Source organism: Drosophila innubila (genome assembly GCF_004354385.1).
Source record: "Drosophila innubila isolate TH190305 chromosome 3L unlocalized genomic scaffold, UK_Dinn_1.0 0_D_3L, whole genome shotgun sequence".
NCBI classification, from domain to species: Eukaryota; Metazoa; Arthropoda; class Insecta; order Diptera; family Drosophilidae; genus Drosophila; species Drosophila innubila.
This window is the reverse complement of record NW_022995376.1, coordinates 1,423,735-1,447,625: the sequence shown is the minus strand read 5'-3', so window position 1 is coordinate 1,447,625 and position 23,891 is coordinate 1,423,735. Positions and strand designations below refer to the sequence as shown.

Below are 23,891 nucleotides of genomic sequence, written 5' to 3'. Positions count from 1 at the left end.
ATATATATATTTGGGCTGGTGTATACGTTTTTCATCTTTATATTCAGATTGGAAGTGGCTCATATGGCGATGTCTACACTGCGGAGTGTCCAACTCTTTATGGAGATAAAACAATTGCACTCAAAAACTTAAGGTATTCAGATAATACCAGCAAAGAAATTCGGCGAGAGATCGAAATCTTACGGCGTTTGAATCATTCAAATATTGTTAAGCTTTACGGTTATTCTAAAGATGACGAAAATAAATTTTGCTTACTATTAGAGTATTCAGAGTGCGGATCTCTCAAGAAATTATTGTGCAAGAAAGAAATTATTATTCCAGAAATTTATAAGCAGTTTTGGATACTTCAATGTGCCAAGGTATGTTTTTTTATTATATTTTATTTAGTTAATTACGATAAAAATCAGAGGTGCCTCGAAATAGGTCCAGGTTTTCAACTGTTTTTTCTAAAAATATAATTGTATAAAATTATGACGTCAATAAATACTTAGTAAATACTTTTCAAATAATAACCGCAATTAAAAAATGCAATATCATCCGACACATTTTTATTAACTAATTAAAAATAGAAAAATTTTAAGAAAAAATAATGAAAGCCATCGTAAAATAAGAATTTAATAATAGCCACACCGACACAATAGGGGTGCTGATTTGTCAGTCCCCTATTCACAGCTTAAGAATGTCAGTGACATTATAAGAGACTTACCCAAAATTGATAAGAGAATAAGAGAAGAAAAAAAAAAAAAAGTAGCGTCTATATATATATAAAACAGAATTAAATATAAATAAATTAAAATTTATAAATAAATTAAAATTTAAAAATAGAAAAAATTATTTTATTGATTTTATTTTTTGATTCTAATTTTAAGAATATTTATTCTTACTTAAAATGTTCTTGAAATCAACATGTGTTCTTTTAATTTAAGAATTTTATGTTCTCCACGCCTTTTTTTACACCAAAAATCTTAGTTCTGAGACTAAAATCTTGATTTTAGAGCATTTTTTTTATCAGTGTACTGCTCTAAAAATGGCATTCTTTTCTCCTTTACAGGGTATTGCGTACTTGCATAAGAAAAATATAATCCATCGGGATCTTAAAACAGACAATTTATTGCTTTTCAACAAGTTTAAAGAACTCAAATTATGTGACTTTGGCACAGTGAGAGAAATCGCAACTAATAATACAGAAAACACTGGAACCGCCGGTTATATGGCACCAGAGGTTTGTATTATTACTCAACTCCCATACGTAACGAACATTGAATTCTAAATAAGGAAATTTTTCATATGTAGGTCTCACTTGGCTGTAAATATGATGCAAAGTGCGATGTTTATAGTTTTGGTATTATTATCTGGGAGATAATGGCACGAAAGAAGCCTTTTTACCACAAGGAAAGAATTGTTGATTTGATTCTTCAACGATGTGTCGCTGAGGGTAAAAATCTTTCATAAAGAAATCTAACAAATATCATAAAATATACTTTAATTTATTCCATTTTAGGTGCACGTCCACCAATGAGTGACATCCAAGGCTCAGAAAATTTGGATGGAATAAAAGAGCTGATTGAACGCTGTTGGCATCCGGAATCAAAGGATCGACCGACAATGCAACAAGTACTCCAACAACTTGAATCTTTTTATGAAAATATTCAATTCGAAGAGAATCTTCCCAATCTGGAGATACCGGAATCAAATAGCAGCTTGAAAGGGAAAGACTTATTATTGCGAGTTCCGAGCACGGTTTATATAATTCCTTGGGAAGACATAACTGCAATAGAGGAAAACGTACAACGTGTAAGTAAATTATTAAAACTATGTCAAAAGTTCTTGAATTCAGATTTTGTATATTATAGTCTTTTGTATGTGACATTTACAAAGCCAAATGGAGAGCTTCAGCCGAGAAGACTATTGCGGTCAATAGATTTTGGATCCTGGTGGCAGATAAATATAAGAGACAGCTTAACGACATACGAAGTCTTGACCATGAGAATAATATAAAATTATATGGCAGCAGTGTAGATAATGATCATAAACAAGGCTGCAAACCACCAAAAATTTAGTAAAGGTTCGGTTCGATGGTTCGAACCATAAAACAAGGTTTATATACCTTCTAAACCCAAGGTTTGGGTTTGTACCTTTTTTCAATTATGTGCAAAAAGAAAATTAATTTGTTTTATATAATTTTTTCTTGATTTTTATATTGAAATACATAAAAAAAAAAAAAATATAATAGTCTAAATTAGTCTTCAGATGAGCTATTATTTTATGATTCTATCTATTAATATTCTATCCTCCATAAATCTCGATACAAAATGTCTATATCCAAAAAATGAAAATACGAATATTAATAATATCGTATCAATGACAATAGTAGTTAAATAAAAATATCTTTTAATCGGAAAATATACTTTGCACACTTTATAAAATAAACCTGCCAGTTCAAAAGATATTTGCAATTTATTATTATGATATAAATCTAAATACCAAGTATAATATGATTTTTATATAATTATTAAAATAAAATTAATCTCTAAGATTTAAATTGAATTTATTCTAAGCATAATTATACAAAATGAATTTGTTTTTTTCTTTCAAATTTAAGTTTTTTCTTTCAATTACATAATTTTTATGGGGTTTGATTTTTAAATACATACAAATTAAAATAACCATCCAATCTAAGTTTAATTTTTTTCTTTACAGTTCATAATTTATATTTAAATTTATTTATATTTGTAATCTTTAACTTAATTTTTATACTTCGTAATTTTTTCTCTAATTCCCTGTATCTAGTCAAGTGAGATGGGATATATTGAAATGTTTGATTATGGATTTGGACAGTTAACAATATTGTTTAGGGCGTTTTGAGGGGATCTACCAGCAAAATCATGTCTGTTATTTGTGCTGGCTCAAAAGGCTATTAGCTGCTCCATCGCAACATCAACAGAAACATGATCTCATTAATCATATGAATGCATAATGGCTCGTGTCGTACCAGCAACAACAACAGTAACCACAGCAATAACAACAATAACAACAACAAGGCTAACAGGACACACCCATTGACTACAGGCAAACAGGACAAGAACTGTCCTGTTTCGTCCTCTCCTGTTTGTTCCTCTACAAGTTTCTACCTAATGCTCAGCTATATGTTATAATATGTTTTTGTACGCCAGCTGCCAGCTAACAACATGGCCAAAAGAGAGAGAGAGAAAGAGAGAGAGATAGAGACAGAGTGGCCTTACCTGGTCCTCGAACCGGTCCTGGGACTGGTCCTGGTCCTGGTCCTGGGACTTGGCCAATGCAGGTCAGCCAACTACAATAACAGCCATGTTGCCTGATAATCATGTGTCATTGTCGCAGCTGTCGCTACACGCTTTCCACCTACACTCGAAAAAATTACTCACTATTTTTAAGAAAGTCGCCATAAAATTCGAGTTGCTCCTAAAAATGCCAAAAATTTTCCAATATTGTAAAAAATATTTCTTCTTTAATATAGAAATTTTTAGCCAAAAACATTTTAGAATAAGATTTTCTCATGTTATTTCTTATACTCAAAAAAAATTATAACAGAATTTCACGTTAATATTATACAAAATATTTTTTACAAAATAGCAAATACTTTCTCGACATTTTAGGCTTAGGTTTTCTTATATTGCGATATACTTGGATGAAATATTTTTTTTAATTGAAAATAATCAGAGACAGTAAAAAAAGATTATTTTTTTTTTCTAATCAAAAAATCATTTACTTCTAGTAACTGTAAAAAAACGTGAAATATACTAACAATTTTCTTTAAGGGCAATCTATGCAATTTCACCATGATCTTAAGATTTATAATATTTATTATTTTACTCATCAAACAATCATTATTTTTAATCAAAAAAAAAATAAAACTCAAGAAATAATCATAATTTTTGAGGAAAAAAAATAAAACTTATAGAATAATGATTATTTCTTGAGTTTTATGTTTTTGAATCAAAAATAAAAACTCAAGTTGGTTTGTCAAAATAGCACAATTTTTTGAATCAAAAAGAATAAAGAATAAAAATAATCTTTAACTTAATTTTTATACTTGGTAATTTTTTCTTGCCGACTGCTTTTAGTCGTGCATAAATAATTAACACAAATAAATAAATAAAAAAAAATAATCAAACATAATTATAAGTTAAATAATAGAACTCATAGAATAATGATTATATCTTCATTATCACCTTTTTTAATGAGATTTTTCTAAATATTATGTACTCTTTTACTGATATTTAAATTTAAGATAAGTATGATTTTTGAGTGTACATTTCGACTTCTATTCTCTCTCTCATCTTCTATGTTCGCCTCTGGTTTCTTTTAGGTGGTTTTTCCTGGCGCTGTCGAAATGGATTTTCCTCCATTTTCCCGTATGGAACGCATTTTCTTCCGTGTTCTCGTGTTCGTCGTATTTTCGTGTGTTCTTTGCGCATAATTTAAGAGCCGTCAACTTTGACTGTGTCTCCTCCATCTTCATCTTCATCATCATCTTCATCTCCATCATCAGCTGGCAGTTGTAGCCCAATTAGTTCTACAATTTAATTATGCGCCTACAACCTCAACCAGGTGTAACCTTTAAAAAGGTTAGGTTAAAACACCTTTTTAGAGGGTAGCAAAATTATTCTAACACAAAATTTGGTAGTTGTATTTGATGCATGAATTATGTGTTTTTAATTGCTGACCCAGCAGAATCGATGCAACTCTTTATCCTTTCTCCTGAAGCATCCTTTCTGCCTTGATTCATGGTAAATCAGATGACCTCTGGTCTAACCCAGCGATTTATCTTCCAAGTGTCCTTCGTTGCACTCATCCTCACACAAGCAGCTTCATTAAAAAATGCTCCCACTTTAAGCTCAAGTGCAGCACAAGTAGGTGAACATTTATAAGAATTGATAGAACTATAAGATACCCTAGTAAAAGAGTGAAATTAAAGGAAAATTATCTATGAAATTAAAAAAGTATTAGAAACATTTTCTATTCAAAGTATCGACTATTATGTGATCTTTTAGAAAATAAAACTTAATAAAAAAAAACATATTATATTCAAATTATATTTAAAATAACTAAAATTAAATGCTTTACTCGAAATACATATACATATATCCCGCTTAAAACTTGCAGAATTTAGCGTATTTTGTAAATAAAATTCTCAATTAAATATATAGTGGTTGTAAACATTTTCAAGTACATATTTTCTGATGCTAAAAATCCTATCTTAAAATTTTTACAGTAGTTAAAGAGTTAAAGTAAATATTTAGTGGTGATAAAAATCATCACTAAAAATATAGTGAAAATAAAAATCGCAACTTGACATTTAGTAAAGATAAAAATCCAAACTAAAAATTTATTGGTAGTAAAAATCGCAACTCAAATTTTAAAGATAGAACAAATTTAAAAATAAATTTTTATTGTTACTAAAAATCACAACAGCAACAGCAAAAACTTTCAAGGTCTGGACTTATAACTATTACTAAGCTGTAGCTAATAAATTTACAAAAATGCAATAATTATAAAAGAATATTGCGTAAAATATTTTAAAGGAATTTAATGATTGTGAAAATATTTAAATTTGTAAATTGCTAGAAAATCTCCAGTAAATTTTAAAATTTATTTCTAGCAAGAAAGACTGCTTACAAAGTTTAATATTTTAAAACTCAGACTCTACACTAGTCTAATATACCCCACAGATCTCCACAGACTCTGCAACTTGTTTCTGCTTTTGGGAGAGTGACAAATTCAAATGGCAACACGTATATTTTTTACAGTTTGCTTTAACCCCTTTAACATGTAAATGGTAAAGAGCTCAGCTCTGCTGTAAATTTAAGAGGATTTCTCTGCACTTTTCGCGTAAATATCAAGTATTTCATTTCGTTCATTTTGTTCAATTCGTGTAGCATTTTGTTAGCACTCTATTTACCTCCGCAAAGGTTCGCTGCAAAATCAGCATTCATGAATGAGGCAACTGAATTCGAGTCCAACCAACAGTGTCCAACTTTGGTGTCGATGTTGCTGTTAGCCCAGTAGCCAAATCATTAAAAGGCTGATAAGTTTTTGATAATGTGTGTCTATTCGTATATTTAAATAGCTAGATCTCTGAGACAGCCATAGTTAGAGCAACCAAATTTGGTGATAATATTCCTGTATTCTGCATGCAGTGAAAGTTTATTTTAGAATTTTGCCACGCCTACGTACGCCTTCGCAAATGATAAGAAATCGCATAGCAAGAGCAATTTAAAAGCTACATTCTTAAAATTTGGGACACGGAATTTATGCTATTTTTTGGACGGTTGTTCAAAATTTCATCACGATCGGTTAATAAATAGAGAAGATAATTGAAATTTAATTTTTAATCCTCTTAAACCCAGCTCAGCCTTTAGGCGGGGTAAGCAAAAAGCTACATTACAACTTCAAAAATTAATATTTCAACGAAGGCGAATTATTAAAATGAAATCTTTAACGTTATAGTAACTTAATTTGCAGAAATATGTATCACTTAAAGTCACATTTAAAATGGTTTAACGTTAATAAATTAATACATGTAATCACTGATTTTTAGACAAAAAAATATATATAGTTAATTTTATCGTACTGAGTTAAACGAAATACTAGCTGATAGAAAATTTAGCTATTAATTAAATCATGTAACAATTAACTGGAGTAATAAACTATAAGTTGTAATAAATTATTTTAGTTGTAGTAGTTTCAAAATAATTTTTTTTTAATTTGTATTTTATTGATTCTTGTTTTAAGAACTGGGCATCTAACAGTCGAGCAACTTGTTTGTACCTAGTGTTCTGACTTGTTCGTTGTTTGAGTTGTGTTTGCTGTTTGTTTAGCTCCTCTGTCGATTTCTGTTTGCCGCCTTTTGATGCTGTCAATTTTGTTTGGATTGCAAACTGCAAAACGCCAATAGAAATTTAAATGCCAGTTTTTCAATTCTTTTTTTTTTTATTCTAACATTTTTTTCTCCGCTTCTTATTGCATGCTCACATGTTGTTTGTATTTGTATTTGCATTTGTATCGGTATTTGTGGTCTGTGGAGATTTGCAGAAATTGTGTTGAATCTATTTTTGGAAGTGTCTCAACATTGACAGAGTCGAGTTAATCGTGAATGATGTGACAGTTGAGGAATTGAGCTATATATGCACATGGATTGGACATTCCCGGAAGGCAACTTAAATTGGTATGTCTATAAAAAAGTGATGGGAATAACATGCATGCAAAGTGACAATGGAGGATAGAGGAGATAGGCTGAATAAATTGCAACTAGATGGATTTGATAAAGGTGATATGTCTGTAATAATCATCTAGAAATTGGACTATAAGTATTTTTAACGAAATTAAACGTGACTTGGATTGTGACATTAAAAAGTGAACATGGAGGTTTATATTAGATTTAGCTTGATAAAACCGATTTAAATTCGATAAAATGGATTTAAATTCTTAACAAATGACTTTAACTAAAATATTTCTAGTAACAGAAGATTTACAAAGTGACCATGGAGAACAACGTCTATCAATTTTCAATGTAACTAAACGCATATTATGATTTTAAATGGCCCTCTAGAATCCATATTTTTTAAGTAGCAATGCGAATGCAACAAAAAGTGACCATGGAGGATAAAGGCAGTTAATAAATCAATATTTTTCACTTTGCAGCCATTTTCTGCTTGTGGTCTCTTTCCATCGAATAAAGGCAGCACATCTAAATTGAATCTGCTACACATAACTCATACGCTCCGTGTTACCGCTTTTAGTCAAGAAAAAAAATAGAAGCAGTAAAAGAAGTGCGATTACTCTCATATTAATGCCACAACAGACTGCATATGCAACCATTAAAGAAAGCAGAGAAAATGCTTTTCCAGAGCATAGATAAACCAACCTCTCCCTGCCTTCCCTTTTCCTCCTTTTTGCCAGCCCTTTTCATGTGGTATTTCTCTCATTCGTTTTCGTCTTTAGCTCTTGAGTTGCATTTTAATAACTGTGCTCCAAACTGTAAGTAGGTGTTTAGTAGCTATTATCACTGTGTGTGTGTGTGTGTGTGTGTGTGTGTGTGTATAGCGGGTGGGGGTGAGTGTGTGTACTGAGTGTTTGTTTGCACATTTTGTGAACTCTTTAGCGTCAATAATTTATGTACTGTGCCAACAGATTATGATTTATGTTTATGTGTACAGCAGCTGGCGCTGAAATGGCTTAAAAGCCGAGCACTCTTGGCCAGTCTCAGAGCCACTGTCTTGCCTTAAATATGGTGTGCAAAAATGTGCCAAATATTGCTCAAAGTTACGCTAAGTAACAAGTTGAAAAATTGCTAAAAAGCGGCCTCATAAATTGAGCCGGAATATTGTGAAAGCAATAAACAGGCAACATTATTATGAATGTGGCTACACTTTAAGGGTCAGGTGAGTGGCAAGTGTTGTGCACCACATGGCAAATACATTGACTGCCAACACTCATAATTACACATGTGTGCGTGTGTGTCTGTGTGTGTGTGAGCGTATTTCAAAAGTAATTCAAGCAAGAAAAAAGTTCGGTAATTGAAAGTTTACTCATAAAAATTTTGTCTCCGGTTGCCATTTTGCCCATTTTGTGTCACAGTGGGCAAAAACATATATTTATATAAACTTTTACATATTGATTTGGAGATTTTGAATATTTTTTTCCTATGATCTTTTTGATTAACAGTACTTTCAGCATCTTTTTAATATAATATACAATATTTTAAATTTTAATATCGACATTTGGAACATTTTTTTTCTATAATCTTTTTGATTACTTCCAGCATCTTTTCAATATAATATATAATATTTTAAATTTTAATATCGACATTTATACAGCAAACTTTGTCACTTATTTAATAACAGTACCAATTATATTGCTAAAGTTTCATAAAATAATTTATATTTTTTTTTATGTTTTTTAATTTAAGTTTAATTAAAATTTTTTTTTTTTTTAATACAAGTAAATTTTGTATAAATTGAAATGGAATATTGAAAAAATATTTATAGTTACAGAATCAAATAAGAGTTAAAATAAAGATAAAATTGACATTTCGCAAGGAAATCGATTAAGATTTGACAAAGTTATAAATATTTAAAGTTTTTGAAATAGTGTCAAGGAAAAGTGGAGAGTGATTGAAAGTACAGGAAAAATAAGCAAGGGTCAAGGTACTAAAAAAAATGGACAGTGATTAAAAAAAATAAATGTTCTAATTTTGATGCAGAGTCAAATTAGAGGTCGATTAAACATAAAATTGGCTTTCCTCAAGAAAATTGGTTAAGTTTTGACCAAGTTATGGCAGTTTGAAATTTTGTACAAGATAAAATAAAATGTATATTTATATTTTTTATCATAAATATTAAAAATTCAGTTTTCTACAATTATATTTAGTTATATAAATTAAATAATAAAATATATACAAATTCTTGGACTTACAGAACACATATATATTTTTTGTTGGGTTTAAAGCTTTTAATTATTTGCAGCTAATTTAGTTTTTTATACCACAGTGCGGCTGAAACTTTTCATTATGCAATTTACCAAGCCACAAGTATCTCGCACTCTCTCTTCTCCCCTCTGTCTCCCTCTCTGTTCCTCTCTCCATCTCTTGCTGAACATGGCGTTATCTGGAGCACTATCGAGACGCCTGAAACTAGTTGAAGTACTCGAATTGTTTACGTTGATAAGTTTGGGATTTTCTTTTTTCGTTTTTTTTATACCATTTTCTATTTTATTTGGCAACTTTAGTGGGTTTTACGGCTGGCCGTAATGAAATGCCAACTCAATTGCAGTTCAACTGCAGTTTAAATGGCCCAGATATAGCTGGAAAACAAGAAGCAGTGTATAAAGAGGCAGATAAAGAGGGATAAGAAGCAAACTGAGACTGTGCTCCATCACATTTTTTGGTGGGCGACACTTGAAACTGTTCAAATTTCCAGCTGAAAATGATAAATGACGCATGTCTCATTTTACAGCAAATGATATGAAGACATAACAGCAAATTGGGGCTATGATAGAGAGGGGTAGGTGTAGCGGAAGGGGAGGGGGGGGAGGGTGGTTAGCTTGTCTAAAAGTCACATGAGCTTTCCACGCGCAAATCTGTGGCCAAAAACAAAAGCGGAATGTGGCATGTGGCATGTGGCATGCACAAGGTCTTAACACCAATGCCAATAAACCCCCGCAAAATACACACACACACACACACACACATAGAGAGAAACTCAATATGCTTGTTGTTTGTGTGTGTGTGTGTGTGTATTGTTGGTGTCATTGCCAGTTAGGCTTTAAACTGCTTTTGGCCAATGTAATAAATTAGATTTACGAAAACTTGCGCGACGCCACCAAATATTTAACAGCAATCAACGTACAACGCCCCCTTGCCACGCCCCCTCCTCCCCCTTTTCCTCCTCCTTTAACGTGACCATGCCCACTCGCGATTTACGCCCACATGCCACTCAGGACAGCGAACAGCTTAACTAAGCACAGCAGAAATAACAACAGCTAAAAGTCAAGTCAAGTAGGGTATGCACGACTAACAGTTGTCCTGTAACTTAGCTCCAACTTAATCCATTAATTATAATTGAATACTTTTAATAATTATATAACATTTATCTGCATTAAATTTTAATTTTAATCATTTTTTCAAAAACTTTGATCTTTCATAACTTCATCAAAAATTTACCGATTTGCAAACGGAATGTCATTTTGTTCATGATTTGGCCTCTAGATTGATTCTGCATTTAAATTTTGGTCATCTAAAAAATTTGATATTTTTTCGACCCCAAGCCATCTTTCATCCAATTTTCCATACATACCTCTTGACTTTTTATCAAAAACTTTGATCTCTCATAACTTCATTAAGAATGAACCGATTTTCAAACGGAATGCCATTTTGTTCATGATTTGGCCTCTAGATTGATTCTGCATTTAAATTTTGGTCATCTAAAAAATTTGATTTTTTTCGATCCTAAGCCATCTATCATCCAATTTTCCATACATACCCCTTGACATTTTTTCAAAAACTTTGATCTCTCATAACTTCATCAAAAATTAACCGATTTTCAAACGGAATGTCATTTTGTTCATGATTTGGCCTCTAGATTGATTCTGCATTTAAATTTTGGTCATCTAAAAAATTTGATATTTTTTCGATCCTAAGCCATCTATCATCCAATTTTCCATACATACCCCTTGACATTTTTTCAAAAACTTTGATCTCTCATAACTTCATCAAAAATTAACCGATTTTCAAACGGAATGTCACGTTGTTCATGATTTGGACTCTTTATTGATTCTGCATTTAAATTTTGGTCATCTAAAAAATTTGATATTTTTTCGATCCTAAGTCATTTATCATCCAATTTTCCATACATACCCCTTGACATTTTTTCAAAAACTTTGATATCTCATAGCTTCATCAAAAATTAACCGATTTTCAAACGGAATGTCACGTTTTTCATGATTTGGACTCTTTATTGATTCTGCATTTAAATTTTGGTCATCTAAAAAATTTGATATTTTTTCGATCCTAAGTCATTTATCATCCAATTTTCCATACATACCCCTTGACATTTTTTCAAAAACTTTGATATCTCATAACTTCATCAAAAATTAACCGATTTTCAAACGGAATGTCATTTTGTTCATGATTTGGCCTCGAGATTGATTCTGCATTTAAATTTTGGTCATCTAAAAAATTTGATATTTTTTCGATCCTAAGCCACCTAACATCCAATTTTCCATACATACCCCTTGACATTTTTTCAAAAACTTTGATCTCTCATAACTTCATCAAAAATCAACCGATTTTCAAACGGAATGTCATTTTGTTCATGATTTGGCCCCTGAATTTATTCTGCATTTAAATTTTGGTCATCTAGAAAATTTGATATTTTTTCGACCCTAAGTCATCTATCATCCAATTTTCCATACATACCCCTTGACATTTTTTCAAAAACTTTGATCTCTCATAACTTCATCAAAAATTAACCGATTTTCAAACGGAATGTCATTTTGTTCATTATTTGCCCTTTTAATTCATTCTGCATTTAAATTTTGGTCATCTAGAAAATTTGATATTTTTTTGATCTTAACCGAAAGCGTTACCCATATTGGCTTCGGTTTGATTTCTTGCTTAATTTTAATAAAAATAAAAAATAAATAAAATGTTTAAATTGTTGCCAGCTTGAGCATACTCCCTTGGGGCATTTTTTGAGTACAGGGTATTGTTGGGAGAGTGTAAAGAAAATGGCAGGGCAAAAGAAAACTTTTCCCTTTTGCGCTGTTTGCTGTCATTGTCGCCGTTTGAGTCGGAAAAGGAGACGGAGATGAAGATGGAGATGGAAACGAAGATGAAGTCACAGTTGCTGTCTCAAGTTGCTCGACAAGACGAAAGGTGTCAACAATGACAAACACTTTTAACTAACCAAGTTTTGCTGTTGGCTTGTTGACCCTGCTGCTTTATAGCCAACTGCCTGATTGTGTTTGGGTCCGCCGATATAGAGCTTAAACTTCTGACGGCATTTGACACTCGCCCTAAGGCAACTAACGGCGAAAAAATAGCAACAGGAAAAGCAACAACTCGAGTAGAGGGCAAAGGAAAATGTGTAGAATAAGAAAGGCCAAAAGAAAGCAAAGACAATGCAAATTGTTGACCAGGCACACATTCTTTTTGCCTTCTTCTTGCCTTTAATTCAGCTGGGACACATCAATTTTACACTCCCACACACTCTCACACACACACACACACTGTCGAACAGGTAAATCAATCACTGGCATTACCTTTTCAGCCTCTTCTTTCTTTTTTTAATGCGACCCCAAAGTCGGCGACGAATGTGCTTAGATTTTGTTTCAGTGCATGACTTTATTTCCGGGATACTCTAAAGCCTTTTTATGGCACACACACGCATTGTCATCGCAGATTTTTATGCCGCTGTCGGCCATGTTATTACTTGTAAGTGGCAGCCCACCGTCACGTTGCTCATACGCCACGTTGCTCATACGCCATGTTTGCAGCAGGCAATCAGACGACAGACGACGGACGACAGACAACCGACTGAAAGAAGAAGGCAAGGCGTAAGGCTTTTGCTCATTTAATGGGCTCGACAGACCCTGAGTATGTCTCTTGTTACGGCCGAGGGTTGTTCAAGCAGAACTCTCTACATTTCTTTATTAATCTATTTTGTTAATTTATTTATTTATACGACTAAAAGCAAAGAAAGAATCACTAAGTATAAAAATTAAGTTAAGAATTCAAAATAAAATTCATATCAGTCGGCAAAGAAAAAGTCACTAATTATAAAAATTAAGTTAAGAATTCAAAATAAAATTCATATTAAATATAAATTATGAACTGAAAAAATATTTATTAATAATAAATCCAACATTTGTTGCAAGGATTGGGGAAAGCCCAGAAAAACCCAATCTGAACAATGAAAATTAGTGTTGGTATTTGTAATATTATTACTATTAGAATAGTACAATGTAAAATACAAGTTATTAGTATTAGTAAGGTCAGGGATTTAAAGAAAGGTATCGGAAAAGTGAGGACAAGAAATTAAATGAAAAACTAAAAAATCTAAATTATTTGATTAAAAATCGAACGATGTAACAATTACTTTAAAATATTATTAAGGTTAGCTTGCTTAAATAGTTAAAAATTATAAATTTTAATAGAACCATTAATTTAGAAACATCTTAAATTTTCGCATATATTGCATTTTTAGAAATATTAAATTTATGACTCTTACAATTTATAAGCATTCGCTACATGAAATAAAAATTTGGATTGCCATTTAGTAAGAAAATTCTAATGGAGGCAGAAAAAATCAAAGCTACTTTATACATATATTAAAGAAAAGGCTTTTTTTTTCAAATTTATTGACGCAAAATTTTTTTCCTTTTGCAATTTTCAACTTTTGTATTTTTGTATTTTTTTGTATTGGTTTCTTCCTTATTCTAAAGAAGTTTTTTGAAATTCGCATAAATAAGTTGTCTTTAGAGTATTATCTTATACTCTTCAAACTGATCGATCAGCTCTCGTTGATTTCAAGTAATTTGCTTGGTGTTGTCATTTCGAATGAAAGGACAGTGCTTAGGCGTATTTATTAGGCTCTTGGCCAAGAACAAGAACGAGAACGATAAAGAAAGAGAGAGAGAGAGAGAGAAAGAGAGAGAGAGAAAGAGAGAGAGATAAAGAAAGAGGCAGCTGCAGCAGCTGCTTGTTAGCAATGTGATCATCGTAATTGATAGTTTTTTTTTTCGTTTTTGTTTTTATTTTATTTTGCTTTGTTTTCTTTTAGGCTTAAAAAGCTCAGCCTGAAACTCATATAACTCACGTGGGCAGACCATAAATTTCAAGGGACTTACATTCAACTTTTGTTTATTTTTCGTTAAATTTTGAAACAAAAAACAGCTACACGTTAAATAAAATTGCATTATTGCATATTCAATAAGCTAGTTTGTCGACTCTAACTTTGTTTAGAGCGTATCTAGAACAGAATAAAACGTTTTACAACTGCACAAGTAATTGAATTACGAAAAAAATACAACCTGCAAATTGTTGTACACATTTCAAATGCTTTGTTATTGTGACAAATTGTTGAAAATTAAAAGCGAACAACAGAAAAAAATTAACAAATAAAACAATGCAAAATAAATGAACAAACAAAAAAGAGATGGAGAAAAACATGAATAAATTGTTTTTTTTTGGAGTGCCGAACACTGAATACTCTAGGAATTTTTGCTTGTTAGATTAAACTAACAAAATAAATTACATTTAAATGGAAAATATTTGTCCATTTGTATTAAAATAACAATTGTTTAAAAGACAACCTTTAAGATATTATTTTTTTACATAAGAACCTGACTAAGTTAAAGATCAGTTGCATTACGAATCTATCTTTTATTTATTTTAAATTTGCTCTGCAAAACTAAAAAAAAGTAAAAGTCCTTTCTTCATACTCTATTTCATACTTTCCACTCTGCTTCTCTATTCGCTTCTCTCCTCTTCTACTCGCTTCTCGCTGCTGTTGGCAGTCATGGCTCGTGGATTTGAATAATTGTGCAGCAGCGTGTAACGGTACATGTAGCCGAGTATATTGCATTACTATTGTTATTGTTGTTGTTGTTGTTGCTTCTCTTATGTGTGAGTATTTCTGTGTGTGTGCGTGTGTGCGATTTGTTTGTGAACTTATGCTTAAATGTATGCTACATTTTGTTACTGCTACACCTGCAAAAAAATGTCTAGTACAAATAAATAGCAAAACAATATAAACAAAATATTTTATTTTAGAATATAAGATTCGTAAAAAAAAGTAATAAAATTGTAGCTAAAAAATAATCAAATTTAACTAAAAGCTAGCTTTAATGACTAAATTAATTGCACACAGGTAAACCAAAGAAAACAATTAAAAATAAAAAATCAAAATTGCCATATTTAATTAAACGTTAAGTCATATACTTTTTAAAAAGACGCAAGAGTTAATTAAGTTGTATTATAAAACTACAAACATATGGGTTTTAAATTACTTTTTATTATTTAATTCGACTTGTGATTAAATAGACTTAAATATTGTTTAAATATTTGGGAATGTATCTTGAAACAATTTTGTGTTTCAAAAACGAATATAACAAGCTTTACAATTAAATATTTTTAAATACAAATTTATGGCAAATTCAATCATTTTTTATTTATTTATAAAAAATTTCTAGCCACTGTAAAAACTACACACGAACTATATTAAATTCGATTATAAAGTGTAATAATTAAAGACTTTTTTCTCTGTGTGTACGTGCACAATATTCACACACACAAACACACTCTCTCACACATACACACAGAGGCATCTTTTTGTTGTTCAAATTAAAAATGATTTAGATGCCAGCAAATTGAGTTCACTTTGGATTTCGTTTTATTTTTGCTGGCGTGTTATTTAATTGTTTGATATTTTCAAATACACACACACACACACACATATGTATACATTTAGATAGTTTTATTTTAATCGAGAGCTGTTGTTGTTGTTGTTAGTTTTATTGTTGTTATTGCTCCCATAACAAAATGCAATTTCATGGCCTGTGCATTTTGATTCCATTTTTCCACATTTTCATTTTCCCGTTTCAATTGTGGAAGTCAAAAAAGTATGCAAAAATGTTTGTCGGGCAGTAACAAAGCGTTTATCTAAATGCTAATTGCTGTCATCAGAAAAGTCTACTACACAATTCGTATAGAAACATTTGAAATGTTGAAAAAGAAATACATTTCATTTAAACTCTTTAAGCATTCAACAAGAGCTTTAAATGACCGCATAGAAGTGAAAAATTCAATCCACACACAAGAGTGGAATCTGTGGAATGTACACACACACACACGCACACACACAGAGACGAAACTTAGGCACCGGATGTGCCATTTTGGAATGCGGCAAGAAAATGGCTTAAAGTGAGATAAAAGTGGGAAGTGAAAAGGTTCACACTGACCACACACAGTTAGCGAATGTGTTCTCAATCTCAATATCACTTGAACTTCGAATTATACAAAGAATAGAATTATTTGAAAACAAAAATTTGGCAAACAAAACTGGAAAACATTTAATTTGCAAATACAAATTGGAAACCTAAAAAAATATTTTATTATATTTTATCCTATCTGAATTTTCTTATTTATATTTTATTGTGAGATTTTTTGCTTTGATTAATTCCAAATTTTTACCAAATATTTTTTGGGAATGTCGCTGTTAATTCCATCAGTTTTAGAGCCTCGTGCTTAGGCTTCACTGACCAAATCCATTTAAAGCAAAGTTGCGTCATAAAACGAGCATCTTTTTTTTTATGATTTGTCTGGCTCGCTTTTTTCCCTTTCTCCCTTTCCCCTTCAATTGCCAAGCAATTGAATCCATTCGCAATATTTCCGCTCGGCTGTTTCATAATCAAATACATAACTTTATTAATGGTCCGCTGAGTGAACGCAACAGCAACAAAAAAGTTTTAGCCCAAAAATTTGCTTAGATTGGCGAAACAATAAATTCTCCATTGTCTAAGGCTAAGTTAGAATCCCTCTCTTTGCCTCTTTACTACCCATAAAGGCTGCTTCAATGCTATTTGTTGAGTGCCCGAATGTTGACGCATAAATAAAAATATAATTGAGTTAAGTTCAGTCCACATGGCCCAAAAAAAAGAGAGTGGATAATAGGGGACAGTATTGATTTTGGGTCAAGAGGCCTTCTGCTCTGTTGGCCAACAAAATTAGCTGCTATTTAATTGGCAAAGTGCAGACATTTTTTGCTCCTTTCAGTGCTCAGAACAAGGATTCAATTGATTAAACAGCTCGTCGCATTTACTGAATGCATTTCTCCATTTCAATTTCGATTGCGATTTCGATTTCCCAGTTTCCCAATTTAATTGCATTGGTAAAACTTTGTGACAAGCAACAAATTGCCAGCGCATCTGGCCTCAACTTTTCCCAGCTTGATGTTCTCATTTTCTCCCTGATGCGCGCCACATAATTTAATTAAATTGTATAATAAAATATCCAACATCCGCCCCGTGGACAAAAGTGTTAAATGCAAAATGCATTTTATAAGCACGCTCTGGGCCGTTTTAATTTTAATTGAATTTGTTATTTTGATTTAATAATTGCTAACTTAACATTTTGATTGGCAATAATATTGTGAGAGGCGGGGAAAAGAGAGTAAGCTAAATACATATTTATAAATTAATAAACAAAGTTTGTTAGAATTTGGCTTAACAATTTAAATAATTTCTAATAAATCAGCGATAATTCTTACTTAACATGGAGAACAGAATAGACTGAATTCGTTACTCGTTACTCGTTAGTTTGCACTTTCTAAAAATATTATTGTGTTTATTATTTCTATTACATTTTATTATTTGTTGTTTTCATCTACTCGTTAATATGTTCACTCGTTATACCATAATAATTGGTGTTTTTTTTTTTAGTTATGTTATCTATTCTATCATTTTCGTTCGTTATGTTAATCTACTCGTTATTTTCAACACTCGTTATTTCGAGTAGAATAAATATCACCATTATTATCTTTATGCTGTTTATTTTCGTCTCCGCATTCAATTGTTACTCGTTGCTTTCATTTACTCGTTACTTATATTACTCGCTACTTTTGTTGCTCTAGAATTGAATAAATATTGGTGCTTTTTATGCATTGAGCTTCTATAAAACTGTATTTTTTTCACCACAATCAACTGTTACTCGTTGCTTTAATTATTTCTCGTTACTCGTTACTTTGCGTATATGAATCAATCTCAATTAGAGTTAGCTTAATGCACTGCCAAGTATTTAACATGCTTAATAATGACTTTGGTTTTGGTTGCTGGCATTCGAGAAACCTGCACATCAATCAATTTGCCACACAAAAATTCCAGAGCATACAAATCGCAATTAATTCATCTACTCGTTCTGTCTCTGTCTCTCTGTCTCTGTGTTTGTCTCTGTGTCTGGCTGTTGGTCTGCAAATGTCCTCTCTGAGTGTGAGTGTGTCTGCTCGATGCTCGGCAGGTTTCCCTTCATTTTACTCAGTCCAAGGACAGAATCGACATGCGATTCTGTGTTTGCATTGCTCAGGCTGGTGTGCATCCTGCAGTTACAAATGCAGCGGGATACTCTTGATGCTTGTGGAGGAAGAGGAGCACTCCGTTTGCTTGCATGTCAAATTCTCATTTCATTGAAATTGACAAATATTGACTAAGAACTTGGCTGCAATCAACGCTGCCTGCAACATTCCCAATCCCAGCGAGCTGTCAGCAGAAGACGAAACACATTTGAATGCACATGTTTGCGAGGCGAAAGCGAAACTGATTCCCAATCCATTTTGCAGTGAAAGTGACAGATTTCTCTTTAAACCCTAAAGGTGGCAAATATTGCTTGATACAATTTATAAATAATTGTTACTTTCATTCCAAAGTTTTCCTAGACTTCAAACTCTCATAACTTTGTCAATTGTAAACCGATTTTCATGTGGAATGTCATTTTGATCATTATTTGTGCTCTAAATTGATTCTGCATCTAAAAATAATTAACTTAAAAATATGATTAATTTTCGGTTTTTTTACGTCAAAATCATGTACTCCCCCCTTTGAATTTTTGGAAAAAATATTTTTTTCAAAATTTTAAAACACGAGTTTTCATTTTTGATCAACTCCTGGTGTCCAAATTAGTGGAAAACAACACTTTAAATTTGATTCTGAGAGGTTTCATTTTTCTGTAAAAAATCATGTCAAAACTAACAAAAAATTTGACTTGTAAAGTTGTCAGACCAAAGTCTTACCAGATTTCAAATTCTCATAACTTTGCCAAAACTGAACCGATTTTCATGCGGAATGTCATTTTGATCATTATTTGTGCTCTAAACTGATTCTGCATCTAAATATTATTAATTTAAAAAAATTTTTAATCTTCGATTTTTTCCGTCTAAATCATGTACTCCCCCCTTTGATTTTTTTTAAAAATATTTTTTTAAAAATTTTAAAACTCAAGTTTTTAATTTTAATGAACGCGTGGTGCCCAAATTAGTGGAAAACAACACTTTAAATTTGGTTCTGAGAGGTTTCATTTTTCTGTAAAAAATCATGTCAAAACTAACAAAAAATTTGACTTGTAAAGTTGTCAGACCAAAGTCTTACCAGACTTCAACTTCTTATAACTTTGCCAAAACTGAACCGATTTGCATGCGGAATGTCTTTTTGATCATTATTTTGTCTCTTAATTGATTCTGCATCAAATTTTTAGTTCACTTAGATAATAAAATTTTTTAGTTGCAACCTCTGCTTTAAATTCCTTAGAATTGGTCTTTAAGATGGACTCTCCATGAAAGGTGCTTTGCCTTCTGCGTCTCCTGGGCGACAGACATGTACTTGTATTTAAGAAAATAAATGCCACAAATTGCTACGCAACGTTTAAGCCAATAAACTAAACTGTAAACGGCCGCTCAACCCCAAGAATAACACTCTGGATAAATCGGAATTGGGAAGACAGGAGAGGGGGAATAAGTTCTTGGCTTTTGTGCAACACAAAACACCTGGGGAGCGAGTCAAAAAACAATTTTCGCTCATTATCATTTCAACATGTTGTATGCCCAAGTGTTTCACATTGTTCAAAGAGCCAAACAGAGATAGTCTGAGCGAAAGAGAGAGAGGAAGATGGTGTGCAAAAGAGTGGGAGATAAGCTGAGACTAAAAGCAGCAGCAACAACAGATTCTAACAACGCTGATGAAGAAATTTAACAACATTTGCTACCTTAATAGTTGTTGCTTTTCTTTCGCGTTGTCATCATCATTGTTGGTGTTGTTGTTGTTGTAGTTGCTCATAAATGCGCCATGAATAAATTAGCTCGCTGAAAAGCAAAAGGCAGCTACAACGTTTGGATTTCAGCCAAATGATAATAATATTAGCTCGCTGAACAAGCAAAGGCAGCTACAACTGTTTGAATTTCAGCCAAATGATCAATAAATAATTGAGGTAACATCACAAATATTTAAAACTCGAGTTTTTATTTTTGATCAACTCCTGGTGCCCAAATTAGTGAAAAACAACAGTTTAAATTTGATTCTGAGAGGTTTCATTTTTCTGTAAAAAACCATGTCAAAACTTTTAGGAAAAAAATTGTTGAATCATTTTGATCATGTTTTGGCCTTCAAAATGATTTGGCATCAACATTTTATTACACAATAATAAATAATGAAAATGAATAAATAAATATTCAAAGTTCTTTTAATGAACTGATTGAATTTTATAATAACATTTTTTTTATAGTTCACAAATTGTTTTAGCACAAATAAAGACATCTTATAATAAATTCTACTGTAGTTTTCTTTGCAATAATTAATTAAAATAATTAAAAGTGAGTTTTAAGTGCCTTGAATAATACCCAAAGATTTATTCGAGCCTTGATTTGAGTTGTTTATTTTCATAGCCTAGCAACCCTTTGATGTGTTTGTTGCTAGACAACAACAATAATTGAAATAATAATAACAACAATAACAATATTTGGTAGCTTTGCCAATTGATTAGAGTGCTCGACAAAGCCAGATTAATCGCGGCTCAGAGATGACGACAACCCGACTGACGCGTCACACCTCGACGCTGAATGCTCAATCCAAGACGCGTCAATCGACGTCAAGGCAACCCTGTTTCACATTGAAGCGTCCGCTGATCTTTCAGGTGCGCAAGTCCCTTGTGGAATATGTGGACGAGGAATTGCTGAGGATGAATACATCGGTGTTTTACCAACGCATCTTTATACTGGCCAAGAATCTGGATCCCTTGAGGGAGAGTGCCTTGTTGGCTCAGGCAGCTCGTGCCTCGGATAAAAGAGTGAGCACGGGAACGGCTAATTCCAATCCGGAATCGAGAAATGCTGACATAATTTCCGGCGAGAATGAGCAACAACAACATTATTCAGAGACATCTACGCCGGATATTAATCAAGGCAAGCCAGAAAATCCGCCGGAAGATGATGGGGAACGTACGCCATTGAGATTTATAGATCCAAGTAATGCTGGACAAGAGACGGTGACACGCACTTTCAACTTCAACTGGGATGATGATGCCCCCGACGAGGCGGAGGCCGAGGAAGCTGAACCGGAGCCAGAGCCGGAGAAAGACGGTCCCAAGGACATGTACACACTGCTCACGGAGAAACTCCAAGAGCTGCAGAAGAAGTGTCGTCATTTATCCTATACGCCCGATCCCATGTGTGGTCTATTGGTTTTCATGAATGATTACACCATGTTGATGCTGGAGAGTGGCGAGGATATGATGGGCATCTTCTGCTCCGAACTCTTGGCCTGCATCGATGAGTTCTGGCAATCGAATCGCGTCTTTATGGTTGAGGATCACATAACTGATGTGAGTGGGCTATACAAATAGATCCATATAATTTAACTTGAGAAAATAGAGCATAACAGGCAGTGGTTAAGCAGAGTTTTTGAATAAAGTTATGTCGGTCCCTTTGAAACCTTTGTAGATCTCAGCTATTCTAAAAGCTAGAGACACTAAATTTGGTATGTAGTATCCTAAGTAGTTAAAGTTTATTTTAAAATTTCGCCACGCCCCCCTCGACGCCCATAAAACGAAAAAATCGAAAACAAGTAAAATTTTAAAATTAGACTCTTGAGTTTTGGCACGTATGTTATATTCTATATTCCTGATCTGTGCTATAAATTTTTTGGAAATCAGATAGTAAACATGCAAGTTATTAATGAAAAAAATATATATTCGGTTGAAAATTAAACTTTTGTATGAAAAACTTTTTTGTTTTTCGCGATATTTTAACCAAACTTGCAGAATATACATGTTCGAATTTTGTAAATTATCAGATTAAATTTGATGTAAATCAGTCGTCTATATCATATAGCCACCATAGGAATGATAGGTAAACAATTAATTTCCGAGCTCTTTTTAATAGTTTTTCCTATTCTTTTGACGACAAACTCCTATTTATTGTTTATAATTTATTTATTCACTTAGTTATTGAAATTTTCTTTCTTTCTTTCTGACTTATCTGGCAGCTTTACACCAAGGAATTGATTTTCCGTCGCATTCCCGCTGCCTTTCTCAACGAGAAGTTTCCTCCATCCACACCAACTGATGAGTATCTGATGGGCAAGCAGCATTTGATCATCAAGGAGAAGATGCATACTATATGTGGGTTGGTTAGGGAGAGTCTGGAGCCTAGAGAGACTACGGAAATGTCACTGGGTGGATCAGTGATTGGCCTAGAACCCCCCTCTGAGGCTGGCATGGAGGGTATCAACGAAGGCAGCGAATTGGAGCGTCCCACTTCACACATGTCCATACCCAACAAACGCATTTCGGCCAGGGTATCTGCTAGTCTTGCTCCCGAAGTGTTTCGGCGTCTTCTACCCGAAATGCAACGCATTGAACTCGTTTTGGCCTCAACTCGATTTTATTACACACTCGCCGAGTTTGTTGATCTCTATGGAAAGGTGCCTTTTGGCCGCGACGACGATGGCTTCTATTGGCCCATACAGAATAACTATACTCCGCCCAATATCTTCCTGCGCACTGGCTTCGACATTAATCTGACCTTTGCGGATTATGCCGACGACATGAATCGTCGCATGCAGGAGGAAATCCAGAAGCACAAGGAGGAAATGGAGGCAGCGGCCGCCGCCGAGGCGAGTGCCGCCGAGCAGGCTCAGGGGCGGCACACGCAGCCACGCCCACACGCCTCACATGCCGTCGAACCAGAAGAGGAATAACGCACTTTTACCCCTCTTTTCTCTCAGTGTAGTAGCTTATTATTCAGCGAGGAATCGTCTTTCTTCATCCTTTCTTTTTATTTCTTTTTATTTTCATTTCTTTTAGTGTAGCGTATTATTGTAGTTGTCTCTCAAAATTCTGCCTCGTTTTTACTTCTCACTCTTTCTTTTATTTTCTCTCAGTGTCGAGGCTCACTGCGTATTATCACCATAAATAGATAAATCTACCTGTAGTCTAAATTTTCTGTAACTTCTTATTTCTCTCTGTGTAGAAACTTGTTGTGGTCTTCTAAAATTATAAAACTTTTAACTCTAACTGCATCTTCCATAGAAGAGTCGTCTATATCCAAATCTACTTCTCCTCCTTTATTTCACTTTCAAATTTCTTTCAGTGTAGAAACTCATAGCATATTATAATCAAAAATACAAATAAATATATAAGTAAAGAGGAGTTCTTCTGTTTTTTGTTTTAGCCAAGGGAAAAAAAAGTTGAAATGTGTCTACTATTTTTACTGTGCTTATTTTTCTCAGTGTAGCTTATGGCATATTTCTTGTAACCATTGTGGTCTGATTTTTCAGTCTCCCTCTCTTTCTTAGCTAAAAGGAGTATAAGT

At 32.8% G+C, this 23,891-nt stretch overlaps 1 protein-coding gene across 1 annotated transcript; it reads left to right on the top strand.

The window, feature by feature from the left end:
- Positions 1-21,084: 21,084 nt before the first annotated feature.
- LOC117786292 lies at positions 21,085-23,628 on the top strand. The gene is made up of 2 exons (XM_034624474.1): positions 21,085-21,901; positions 22,564-23,628. The coding sequence occupies exons 1-2, from the start codon at positions 21,101-21,103 to the stop codon at positions 23,275-23,277; spliced, it is 1,515 nt and encodes a 504-aa protein (XP_034480365.1). The 5' UTR covers positions 21,085-21,100; the 3' UTR covers positions 23,278-23,628.
- The last annotated feature ends 263 nt before the right edge of the window (positions 23,629-23,891 follow it).